Source organism: Seriola dumerili, unplaced genomic scaffold (assembly GCF_002260705.1).
Source record: "Seriola dumerili isolate Sdu_G_001 unplaced genomic scaffold, Sdu_1.0 BDQW01000047.1, whole genome shotgun sequence".
Classification (NCBI taxonomy): Eukaryota; Metazoa; Chordata; class Actinopteri; order Carangiformes; family Carangidae; genus Seriola; species Seriola dumerili.
The window spans coordinates 479,139-492,719 of NW_019174302.1; the positions used below are offsets into that span (position 1 = coordinate 479,139).

Genomic DNA, 13,581 nt, shown 5'->3' on the forward strand with positions numbered 1-13,581 from the left:
TAATTGTAAAGTTGATGCATCTCTTTAACTCTCACTGATTACAGACTGAACACAAATGTCCACCACATGTAAGACCAATAGATGCAATAATAATAATATCCACCGTGATAACAGCAATTACAGTATCACCAGCTGAACCGAAGCAGGTTGGAATAAATTACCTTCCTCTTTGTTGATTAAGCAAATAAACAGATGCAGTATATCGAAAAGAAATAAAAGATCACCAGCTTCCTCACATTTCATATAAGAGCTGCAGGAATCAGTGCAGATTCCTCATCGCGTTTCAGCTTAAAACAAAATATAACTGGATTTTACCACAGCAGAATTGTCAGTATTAAACTTCAGGAGTTACCTGCCTGTATTAATTTATTTATGTTTTAATATAACTGAGGAGGGATAAACACTGAAGTGGTCTTGTCCTAAGTAACTGATTTAAACCTGATCATAGGATGCCTAAGGTATAGGCACCAAATGTGGATTCATCCGCCGCTGAAACTAGTCCCCAGCAAATGTACAGTTTCCTCCTGTTTGAGTGACATTTCTTAAAAACAACAGTGTCCAGCTGTTCGAAGAAATGATTTTACGTTTCCACAAATGAAACTACTGTATATATTTGTGAGGTGTTTACACCTTCAGTGGGAACCAATGGGCTCAGAGCTGAAAGCACAGACAGTATTGAGAGACGGAGGATTTGTTGACAGCAACAAAAAAATATATATCACCAGTGTTATAATTTTAAAATCATTAGTCTTCCAGTAAGTTCAGCATTTACAGTATTTAAGCCACTATTCTGCCCTTTTTTAACTAAAGGTATAATTCTCCAATAAAAGGGCAGTTAAAAATGCACTTCTTGCACCTAAAGGAAAGGTAAAACTGAACCAAAGACCTTTTGGAAAACAGTAATGTTCCACAAGATAATATGGATTCACCACCAAGTAAAGCAACATTAAACCTAGCGTTATCATTTTTTAATACGCTATTCTACACCATAAATATCCGCTACCTTACGGCACAGATCATGTAGAAAATACACAGCTGTACGCACTTACAAATTTAAGTTTGTTTAATACCTACCAGAAAGTTTGTGCTTTTATGCATCATTTGTTCATCACCAGGTCTCAAATATAAACATGGTTTCAAGCTATATTTTAATAAGAGTGTAAAATCATGAAGGAAATATTGAAATGTTCCTCAGATTGCGTGAAGGAGAAGTAAGAGCATCAGATAAGCTTCGGCTTGGTTTCAAAAATGGTTAAAACAAAGTTAATAAAGCTGAAGTGCCAAGAGTGATTTACATTTTTTATTTTTTAAAAATGCTAATCGGTGGTTGATGCTTCTGCTGTTATAGGTTGCCCTCACACTTAACACTGACGGGTGTCTTCACCCCTGAGAGGCAGCGAATAACTGTGGTGAGGCCGGGTGTGTTTTAATAGTAGTGGCACTTTATGTTGGTTTATATTCACCCAGCGAGGTGGAATAAATGAATGTAAAACGACCAGAACACCGTAATGAGGCTAAAAACGAGAGTGTGGGAGCAGCTGCCCTCGTTTTACACATTCACAGATACAATGACATGATGATCCTCGTTGCAGTAGAGTGTTTTTTTTTTTTCTTTCTAGACTGTATCTGGAATAAAAAGGGATCTGGACTATTTCCGCATTAAGAATTTAAATACTGAAACATTTAAAGGGAAATACGGTCAACAAAAGGCATCCTGTTCCAAATGCTCACTGTGGTTCTTCAGCCGTTTATTTAAGTCAGTGTTGATCACCATCTCTCCTGTGAACCCAGTTACAATGGATATTTAAAAAGATATAATGAATGGATCAGTGCTTTATTAAATAAACTGGCTTTTACTCCAACATGTGTCCTCAGTAATAAAATCTGTGATATTTGTCTGTCTTTGGCTTTAACTGTATGGAGGACCCGGGATGTCACAGGAAATATGATTAATAATAAAGCATTTCATTAATGTCATATTTTAATAGACATTAATAATAGGAATTCTAAAATAAATGTATAAATGAACGATTAATTCATCAATAAATACTTAAGATTTCAAAATGTATTTACAAAAACAGCATAAAACACTCATTGAATAGTACATTATAATGTATAATAATACATTTATTAATTCATTAATAAATAATAGAATTTGAAATGGTTTAAAAATGGGAATACACAAATAACTAAGCAATTCAATTGGCTAATAGGAAAAGAAAAAGCAGCTGGAAAAAGGAAATGGAAATTGAATCCAGGAATATATTCTGATTTTTAAAATAAGTGTTTTATGTTGTTTTTGTAAATCCATTTTTAAACCTTAAGTATCTTTTGATGGATTCATTGTTCATATATAAATTCTTTTTACAATTCCTAATTTTTAATGCCTATTAAAATATGAAATTAAGGAAATGCTTCATTACTTTTCCTGTGACATCCCTGGCCTTCCATATAACTGACACTCCTCACCTGTATCTGCTGCCACACGATTGGCTGTTGGATAATTGCATGAACAAGCAGGTGTTCCTAATAAAGTGCTTGGTGAGTGTATAATAATTCATCATGTTTTATCCCACTAAATATCCCTTAGGTACAAGAATGAAAAAATGAAATGATGCTCGACTTACACTGTGATCTTGACACGTTTCATTTACACTCATTCAAAACAATTTTAAACTTGTAATTATTCATTTTAATATAAGAACGAATCAGAAAGCCACTCCTGTTACTTGCATATTACATCTTTATTCATCGACCCCCAGCATTAAGATTTATTCAACGCTACAACAGCAAAGATCTATTATGTCCTAAAATGGCCAACAGGTCAGTTTTGCCCCTCAGGTATTATTGCATTAGTTCTACATTAAAAAAAAAGAAAAAAAGAAAAAAGAAATAATCCAAAAGGTAACACATTTGTGTAAGAAAGGCTCATAAGAAAACATTTCACACTTGTAACACAATGCTACTGTTAGAGGTGGCAGGAGGGGAAGTGTTGAGGAGGAAGGTTAAAATGTATTTTTATGTTTTACACACAGTATATTTCCTGAAACTTACTTTCCTCACACGGGGCTCTTTGTATTTTAACACTGATGACACCTTTTTTCTTTTTTTTTCTCCCCCCACAGTATCTGAATGAAATTAAAACACGGGATCAAAAGAAAACAGGAATTCAATAATATACTGAATATTTGGGAGTTGTCGTGTCGTCGTGATTTTGAAAACACTTATGGAAAATCTCCTCTACGCTCTCGTCTCAAAAGAGGATGGATAACATTTGGTCAGGTCCCGAGTTAGCGTAAGTCTGAGACAAAGCTGCTACAAATAAGTAAAAAAAAAAAAAAGGAAAGAAATGAAATTCAGAGGTCTTAAAATAAATAACTTTCTCATCTGCTCTCAAGAAAGCAAATAAGTGGTTTTTTTTTTTCATTCACAATGTTCCTATTCCTTTAAGACAGAGCCCCAGGATACCTCGAAATAATTACACCAAACTCATAATAAAAAACCTTTTAAAATTTACATAATACTAGCAATAATACAAACAGCACCCAGAAGAAGAAGAGAAAGTGCTGTACATCTAAATTAAGGAAAATGTGATTATCCTGCTAGAAAACGTGAAGATGCATATCGTGTATAAAGTGGTAGGATATTTGTTTGAAACTGCTACTTCATGGGGAGACACAAAAAAAAGAAAAGAAAGAAAAAGTTTTGTGCCAGAACAAACATCTGAGTTCATCATTGTACTGAACCAATAAATTCAAATAATGACGATGAACGCAGTTTGGTGATATTCAGTATTTTTCCGACTATCAACAAATCCCCTGAAAAGATCGCAACCAGCAATGAACGTATACTAATAAGTATTTTGTGTGTGTGTGTTTAATTTGACTCAGTGCCACACACACACACACACACACACACCTGTCCTGCTGCAACAAATACTCACTACAGCGCTAAACGTAGATTAATCCGCCGCTGAAAATAGTCCCCACCAATTGGGGACTCTCTAATGTTTTAGGAAGTTTTAGAGAAGTCAAAGTATTTATAAACAGACTAACAAACACATTGTTGATTTGGGTCTTTTCATTTGATTTGCTGACAGTGATAAAAATGTAAAAATATCACCGTTGTTATTTTTAAGAACGCTTCCAGGTGACAAAATAGAAGAGGATTCTACTGTTACCTGTCCAATGTGTTGCCTAGCAAGGATCAAAATCACAACTGCTGAACTGCATGTGGCCATTTTTCTTTGGTACAATCATTTATACTTAGTCTGACCAAAGATTATTCAAGGTAAAATACTGTAAATGACAATAAGATTCTGTATTATTAGGGTTGAAACAATTAGCTTTGATCATTAATTGATCGTTTCAATGATTTTTCAAGCAAAAATAGAGAAAAATATCAAACATTCATTAGTTCCAGCCCCTCAAATGTGTCTTTTCTGTGTTTTATATCATTGTAAACTGAATATATTTAAGTTTTGGACTGTTGGTCGGACACAGCGAGACATCTGAGGTTGTTACCTTGATCTTTGAGAAGTGGTGATGGGCATTTTTTTCACTATTTTTGGACATTTAATAGATTAAATATAAATCAAGTAGTCAAAAATATCATTACTTATGTAATTTAAATTTGATATATGAAGTACCAGTGTGATTTATGTCAAACCGAGTATCTACATACTGAACACGCTTCTTAACAATTATCTTAAAAACCGTTAAATTTGTCTCTGTGTAACTAAATCAAACAAAAATCAAGTCATTTGAAAAGATAAAACAGGAAAAAAACCATTTTAAGTGTGTGACTGGAGCAGTGCCAGAACTCTTGGACCTTTCGGCTACAACTCATATAGAAAAAACAGATTTGAAAAAGCTACTAAAATATAAAGTAGAAAAATGACCTGTTGGCAGTTCAGCTGTTAAACACTTCTCACATGGAATATCTGGTTGTGAACGACGTGACAACTTTGTGCGCAAGAGGAACTGATGTGTAGAAAAATCTGCAAACATCTAGGATGTACAGCGGGAGTGTAACGGTTCATCAAACCCGTGGGTTGCAGACACTGATGTTTTGTTTACATGTGTAGAAATATGAAATTTATGTGAAGTATACATGTACTGCTCACATGTGGTTGGTCCAGCAGATGCTTTAGCCTGTTGACATTTTGGGAAATACTTAGCTTAGCTTAGCATAAAGACTGGGAACAGGTGGGAAAACAGCTAGCCTGTCCTAAAGTAACAAAATCTGCCTACCAGCCAGACTGGATGCTTTTTACTTTTGGACCATTTGAGTCGTTTCCCCTGAAAAACAAGCTAGGCTACAATCCACTGACCTGCCCCTCCCCCCAACAACTACAATAACAACAATAAGACACTTTAGCTTGTAACCTTGAGGCTGAAACTGCACTCCCTGGCTCCTGTATTAGGTACATCTACGTTTACTATTGGATTCACTTGTTTTGATCTTTAATTTCTCAAAATAGGGCAAAAATAAATTCTACATTTGTAGATTGTAATGCTCGGTGTTTGTCGATTCTGTCAGAAAGGTGAAAATTCAAATGTATGTTTATTATAAAAGGTTGTAGTTTGCAGTGGTGTGGAAATGTACCTCTTGATATAATGTCCTCTCAACACTGCAAACTACAACCTCAATAACAAACACAGTTAAACTAACATGTCTCTGACAGTATCGACAAAACCTGAACATTTACCTTTGTAAAGGTAGAATTTATAGCTGAGCTGTTGTTGAGATTACAGGTGTACCTAATAAAGTGAACACTGAGTGTATTTTTCCTGTTCATATTCATTTTTGGTCATAGCTTTGTGGTAAAAGACAGTTCATATAGGAGAAGACTTTTTACGTTTAAATGTGCGTTTTGTTGGTCGGTGGTTTTGTGTTTGACCAAACGGACGACTGGAGGATTTGGAGTCAAAGTAAACCAGCCACAGAACGCAACGGGAATTAATTAACTCCTCCCCAGCGCCATAGAAACAAACACAATAATGACCACAATTAAGACCATTAGTATGTTAGAATGAACTTTAAATAAGTTAACTGTCGAATTCTCCTAAATGGGAATTAAAAATGCAGCTAAAACATGTTTCCCCAAAATGTCAAACTATTCCTTTAAACCAGCCCTGACTTTGCAACAGCAAGCTAATAAATATATTTACATAGTGCAGTAGTATAGACAGTGTCACCAGGTGAAGAATTTAAATGCAAGTGAAATTAAGAGGGAGACCTGACCGCTGAAAACACTGACGAGATAAATCATGTGAGCCGGTGTAGGATGTAGAAATTCAAACCATCTTTTAAATTCTTGAGTCTGTTTGAATCAGTCGTATCACTCACTGCTTTATAATCAACTTTCATAAACATTTAAAGAAAGAAAAGAAAATTAACTGCAGTTGTGTGAATTATTTGAACATTTACGACATGATTCAAATATTATTTGCATCTTCAATATTAAAAAATACTATACGTGTTAAAGACTAAAGGCATGAAAACAGTACATTTGAGTAGGTTCTGTGTCCCTGTGTGATCTTGTCAGTCTGTATGATGAACGCCATAAAAAAGTATAATAATAAAAAAAGAAAAAGTATAATCTAGTGCCAAACACCCGAAATTCCAACTGAACCGTGAGCGTGGTAAACTATTACACTCCCACTAAACAATGGTGGACTGTGTGAGTTTTAATGGCTGAAATTAAATTCCACTCTGACAGAATACGTTTTTAAAAAGGGTTTGTAATTTGCATCTGATAATTCTTGCTGATCCAAAAGGGCTCTGGGGCCATAAATAGAAGTATTGCTAAGTATCTAACCACTAATTAAGAAAAAGCAGTATAAAAATGCAGAGCATTAACTACCACCTGCATGCTGTAGAAGCACTGGTCTATAGGTAATACAAAATGTACAAAATAAATGTGCTGCAAAACAACCAGAATGTTTCATATACACATATAAATAAAAGTACAGATGTCATCTGACAAGGCAGATGGACCTCAATTGAAATGTGATAAGTACCCGATCAACCCCCATCAGCCCCGTTAACAGTTACTAAACCCATCCAGCGCCGTTAATACTGGAACAAAAAGGGTACACATTCTGTTTCTAAGGCATTTTGTACACTAGCAAATGAGAAACACAAGTGTTACTGTATGTTTCCCTTCTCTTTTTTTTTTTTTCTTTTTTTTTTTGGAGGTCCCCTCAATCAGTATTTGAGCCATGGGTGAGCTGCGATGGAGGCTTTACTGCGGTCTCCGTAGTCATAGAGCAACTCCTCGCCCTCGTCAATGTCTCGAGAGGCGACGAGGATGAGGTGAGGGACACCGTTGATGTCGTGGAGTTTGGTTTGGCAGTTTCCGTTTTTACTGTGATTTATCAACCTACCCATTCGACCAGTCTCTTTCGTAGCATCAACGCTGCAGAAAGAAAACGAACACGATGGGAAATATTTAATGCACAAGCAGAACACGGTCAAATAAACAGCATCTCTTAATTTCTACATTTTCAAATGAAATTCTGCATTAGATAAATTAATCAATGTTCTGCTGAATGCCAACATTTCTTTTACTTGTCGTATCACAGTTTTTACTGGTAAAAACTCAAACCTTCAGAGGACATTTGTTTTTTTAAACCTCTGACAAGTATGAGCCAGAATATTTGACAGGTGTCTTTATCACGAAGTGTGAACTGAACAAATAACAGTCTCCTATGAAACAGCAGCTTTTATTTGTGAGGTTTTGTAACCGTCTGACTGATATGAACTGTCAAAATTTAACATTCACCGGTAGAACCAAGGTGTTTATTTAAGAGCTTCTGCATTTAAATCTCCAGTAAAACATTGGAATCCATTTAAATGTTGTGGTAATGGGGAAAAAGTGGATTGGTTTAGCATACCAGTATGTTTTGCAGAGGTACTGGAAGTAGTACATGTAGCAGCCAGTGGCAGGGTTTTGAGCGTATTCGGCCTCCCTCTTTTTGGCGTCGGTGATCTGCAGCAGGTCTCCGTGGTACTCCACCACATACTCGCCTTTCTGGAAACACCGAGTGGCAAAAACTGCTCTCCCCTTTCCTTCTATATGCTGCACCTTTAAAATAAATAAATAAATAAATAAATAAATAAATAAGTGGGAGAAGCTGGAAAAAAAGGTTTCCCTCCCCCCCTTACTGTGGCACTACACAGCTGATCTTTGTTCATCATGTCTCTGTTTATTTCAGAAAAGCAGAGATTATTGTAAAACCCTGGATTGACTGAGGCTAACTAAAGAAACCAGGATTAAAAGGCTCCATAATGTAAAGATAACATGATCAGACTGAACAGCTCAGTTTGTTGCGCTGCTTGTGATCGTGTCATACGGACGGAGACATTTCCTTGTTTGCTTCAACCAGGTTAATTTAAACCCAAATTATTAAAAAGGGAGTTTCTTGAAAATAAAAACGCTGCTTTATGAAACACCCAGATGTACACAGATGTTAGAGAGGGAAGCAGAAAGCTGAACGTACCTCCATTCCTTCCTCTATTCCCTTTGTGATGAGATCGTCTATGAGCTTCTTTTGTTCACACTAGTAACAAAAACAAACACGAGATGGCGTTACTGAAAAACAGCAGACTGGATTCCTCTCCCTCTTTCACACATACACACACAAAAACACGTAAAATATCCTTATTGGGAATAAAAACAATCTCAACTTCACACCAGCAAAATCAGTCTGTCTTGGCCCAATTATAAAATGACCTGGATTATAAACAACCCAACATCTATTTTTGAAAAAAGACTGAAGTCAATGTACTCTTTCTCCCACCGGACATTTATTTTGAAAGAGGGTGAACTTCATCACTCAGTCAGTCAGTCAGTCACAGATGTTTATCTTTCTAAGACTAGAACTAAAACAAACTAAAAGTAACTTGCTAACCTAGCAACATTAAGGCTACAAACAACCCATAATCCTCCAATAAGACCCAAACTTTTAAAAGTAAACCCCACTCTCTCTCAAAAAACAAAAACAAGCGTCTTATGTTCAAGCCAATACAGTAATATCTGCTCCAGCTATAATTTAACATCTACCCCAATTCATACAATAAGCTATTGTATGTAACAAAAAAAATATTTCATCTTACCTTCAGCTCTGTTTTACTTTTTCTTGAGCTTCGTCTTATTGGGTAGTAGTCAGTAACTTTTCGGTTTTGGGAGTTTTTCCCGGCTGCACTTTAGTGGAAAAAGAGAATGCAACAACAACTATCACAACTATGTCAACAGCCATCACACTATTATGTTATTTGATCAGTTTTGATCCCTAATCAATATGCAAATGTGTGCATAAAGGCATGCTAAAATCTACTCAGATCATCTACTACATATGGGGTAGCTATAGTGTAAGTATGATGTTTCTACTATCCATCATCTAGAGTCGATGACGCCAGCATGACGACATCGTGCCATGGTGGCGGGATATAAAAACGAATGAGTAATGAGGACGTGCGTACATTCTTCGAGGTGGTTTCTTTCCTTCGACCTTGGGGCGGGTCGCTCTCCTCTGGTGGCGGACTCCTCTCCTCTGGTGGCTGTGGAGAGCGCCGCTGTTGTCAGTGAGGAGAAGACTGTGACACAGGCTGTTACTGAGAGGCAGGGAGGGTTCAGCAGGGGAACGAAGGCAGGTCTGAGAGCAGTAGAGCTGCGGAGGTGACGGCTGTTCATCTGACCAGCAGGGTGAACACTGGCTCTTCGAGGCTTTTGGTGTAGTGCTGATGGTATTTGTTCTCCTACCTGGGAGGAATAAGGAAAAGGTAAATGAACAGAAAATAACAAGTGCATCATTCATGTGTTTCTAGGTCTTCTCACTCCCTACTCTTACATAATCCGCTGAAATATAAAAATAAATAGTGATCTGTTTGCTTTCCTGTGGAGTGATTACACACTAAAACCACGTCAGGCTGTAGAGCTACAACAGATCTTACACTCACCTTCTCCCTGCCACTGAGCATCATTTTGCTGGGAGCTTATTGCAGGGCACCTCCCCTCCTGTGTCAGCTTGATCATGTTTTCATGCTGACCTGGTGATGTGGACTTGGTGCAGCTTAAGACAGTGACTGAATTGCATACAATATCCTGGGAATGCAGAGAGAAAAAAACTTCAGTTCAGTTCAATACTATGGGAATACTCATGTCTCTCTGTTACACATGAAACATCACTGTCCAAAGGTGACAAGATCAGGCCATCATCACCTCTGAAGCTCAGACAGACATATTGAGTGCTATTGATCTCTCATCTATCTCTTGGCTAAAAATATAATAAGTCAGACTATTCCTTTAAAATGATGAAGATAAAAGTCATATGTTACCACTCAACATATACATTATGTACACTACACCCACTCCAACCCACCTGTAGACCAAGAAATACCATAACACACAGAGAAATAGAAACGTATTCTGAATTTTGTAGAGAGAGATGGGTGACAAATTAAAGAAAAAACATGAATAAATGAGTGGAGAAACTCCAGATGCTTCCACACAGGTGCACTGCACGGTACAAATAAGCAGTTAACATCCAATCATGGTCTGTGGTATGTGTAATAAAACTGAGAAAACCCAGCTGATTCAGATTTTGTGTCAAGACGGCAAGAGGAAGTGATCTAAGTGACTTTGAAAGAGGGTTCATTGTTGGATGGCGGGAGCTTCAGTCACAAACTGGCTGGTGTTTCAATAGGAACAGTGACTGAAGTGACATCTGCGTTTAGATCTACAGGAAAGACGTCAGTAAATAGGGTCAGGGATTGTGGTCAACAGGGTTCATGTGTTGATCGTGAATGCTCGTGCATTAGTGTGATTTGTAAAAAACCAAAGGGCGACTCTTCCTCAAGTGACTGAGAATGTCAATACAGGACGTGATCAGACAGACGGGTGAACAGGCCGTCGACAGTTACATAGAGAGGAATATGATATGGTAGGGTTGCCCAGCCATGTTCTCATGGCTACCTCCAGCATGATGCCACAAAGCAAAAGTCGTCTCAAATTGGTTTTTATTAACATGACAATGTGTTCAGTGAACTTCAGTGGCCTCCCCCAGTTACCAGATCTGGTAGGGTAGAGGATGTGCTAGAACAGGAGACTGTTAGCATGAATGTGCAGCTGACAAATCTGCTTTGTAATGCTTAACGCCATAAAAGACGTAGCATTGCCTCCAAGCTGGGACGAGCGACCATTGATTCGGCATTTTCTGTTTCTATATAAATAAAGCGCACCTGTTGAAAATGAGTTTCCAGGCATTTCTGTTTCTGTAGGAGAAATGAACCTGCGACAGTATTATCATGATGTCATATGCTTCCTATTCCCACTTAACTTTAATATTATGTGTGGGTTTTTTTCATGACATAATAACAGCAAACAGCAAAGTAACACAAAAAATAAATATACTGCAGTAATGTATAAGTGTCTTGTAACTGTACTTAAATACAGTATTGAATGTATTTTCCACCGGTGGTGTGGGAGGGGCCCTGAGGAGGGGACCATGCTGGCTCCACACCCACATCAACTCTCCAGTCAGACCCTTTAAATCCAGAATCAAGACACAGACACACAGGCCTGTTGTCTCTTTACCTACTGGTCAAACTAAACACACTAAAATATCTGCTTATTAACAATAACCGCCCCTAAAAGACAATTGTATGTCTTTGTTTGCTTTGTCCAATTTCAGAAAACACTGTTATAATTATGTCCTCAGCAGAGGGGCACATGTAACGTTCATTACTAGCTAATGTTAGCAAAGCACTCCTCAACAAAAAGGCTCATTTGTAGCGACTGTAAGTACACTTTACGTACAGTAAAACGTATAATAATTGTAATATTAATTTCTGTAACGTAGCTTTTCAGAAAAACACGTTAGTCTCATTCTAAAATAAAGTAACGATCGACTTTAGCTAGCTTTCGTTTGAGCTACTTCACCTATGTTTGGTGGTGGTGATGCCCTAACATGCAAACTTACCCCGTTCATGACTTGTTTTCGTGGCTCCTCACTCGGCTCGGGCTTCTCGTTTTGAGGGAAAATAATAAATGAAGTTGTCCGCCGGTTCGGAGATTAACCTCGCCCCGCTCCTACGGTAGTGCCCTCCCTACACGGTGGCCCCGTCCGCGGCGACTGTGTGCCCGTGTGTTGTGTTTAAACTGCCAGCAGCTTCGCCGATGCAGCCTCCGCAGCTCCGCAGCTCCACTCCGCCATTTTTCTCCATGTAAATGAAGGAGACGAGAGACGTGGCAATGTCGCCCCCCTCAGGCCGACAGCGGTAGTGCATGTGTGTTCATTACATGTATTTATATATTTGTATATAATGTGTGTTTGTATATATTTGAATTACAAAATATGTTCTCAGTCGTTACATATTTGCCGCAGAAAACATCTATCTTTTTTATTATTTCAATTTCTTAGTTTCTAGTATATTTTGTGAGATACGATAGTTGAATGCATCAGGATAGAGAGACAGCAAATTAAGAAACTTAATTGTATTGATAAGTTGTTTATTTCTGCATATGACAATAAAGCTTTTGAATCTTTGAATGTTTGGTAAAGCCAAGATACAAGATTTGAGATGTTTTAAATTCGACCAAATCTCTTAATGTTAGAGTCTTTAATAGTTGGTTGATTTGTGTTAAGTGGTTCTGTTTGCAGTTCTCATGGCATGAAAACTGGAATAATATTTGTAATGCAGTAATGCTGCTATTTATAAACATTTTATACTTTTGTCTATAACAACGCATGTTTTGTAAACTGGTCATATGTTTTGTCTTGAGTTTTAAAAAAACAGGCCCTGATCTTATTTATTGGTTGTATTTATGAAAGAACTAGCTCTGTACTGCAAATCACTGAATTATAGAAAAGAAAGCAGCACAAAAAACTGCCCTTAGCTATGTTATTTATTTTCTGTTTGTATTTTTCTTGCACTATCACTTTATACTGATTGTACCTCTATCATACATTGATCTTACAAAAAACTGAAAATTAGAAAAGTGAATTCAATTTTTAAATGTTCATTATCATATGGAAGATTTAACTGATTAACTTTTCAGATTTTTTTTAACACATTTTTTAACCCAAATGTCTGCACATACTGATATTGCTGTTTAATTATTTCAGTTCATGGAATAAAAGGTAACACTATATTGACATTTGAAGAGAGGCTCTTATTTATTTTTACTGTCTGTTTTCTGTAGGTGTTTTATTTTTTTAAATTTATTTTATTTATTTTCATATTAAAAATCAACAAACTGTGTTTTCCCCTTGTAGCACCCAGCTGCAGTCATCGGTTTATTTACGAGGTGCAGCAACAGAGGAAGAGGACGAAGAAGAAGAAACTGTAATCGTCACTTCCGACGAAGACCTAGCGGGGGTCACGTGATGTTACATTAGCTCGGTGACTCTGCTATGTTTGTCGTTTGCATTAACGTTTTAAAAATGCCGCATTTTTCGCTTTTGTCGGTTCACCTTCGTCGGAGGGTGCCCCGTGGCTGCCCCAAGACCCGTTTACATCGACGCCGGGAGCAGAATTTGATTGAGAAAACGGCCGCTGTGGGGCCGCGCGTCA

The 13,581-nt window shown here is 37.3% G+C and overlaps 1 protein-coding gene across 1 annotated transcript; it reads right to left on the reverse strand.

Annotated features, from left to right (window-relative positions):
• Nucleotides 1–3,911: 3,911 nt before the first annotated feature.
• On the reverse strand, nt 3,912–12,209 carry kmt5a (lysine methyltransferase 5A). The gene is made up of 7 exons (XM_022739865.1): nt 11,988–12,209; nt 9,967–10,111; nt 9,490–9,769; nt 9,124–9,211; nt 8,508–8,567; nt 7,902–8,092; nt 3,912–7,423 (listed from the first exon to the last, which is right to left on the reverse strand). Exons 1-7 carry the CDS (start codon nt 11,994–11,996, stop codon nt 7,213–7,215), a joined length of 984 nt encoding a protein of 327 aa, XP_022595586.1. The 5' UTR covers nt 11,997–12,209; the 3' UTR covers nt 3,912–7,212.
• Between the last annotated feature and the right edge of the window lie 1,372 nt (nt 12,210–13,581).

Bases quoted from the DNA above. Each gene is read 5' to 3' on its own strand.
- kmt5a (XM_022739865.1), bottom strand. The intron at 9,212-9,489 runs GTACGCACGTCC...TTTCCACTAAAG, and splicing joins AAGAAACCACCTCGAAGAAT to TGCAGCCGGGAAAAACTCCC. The intron at 8,568-9,123 runs GTAAGATGAAAT...TTTTGTTACTAG, and splicing joins AAAGTAAAACAGAGCTGAAG to TGTGAACAAAAGAAGCTCAT.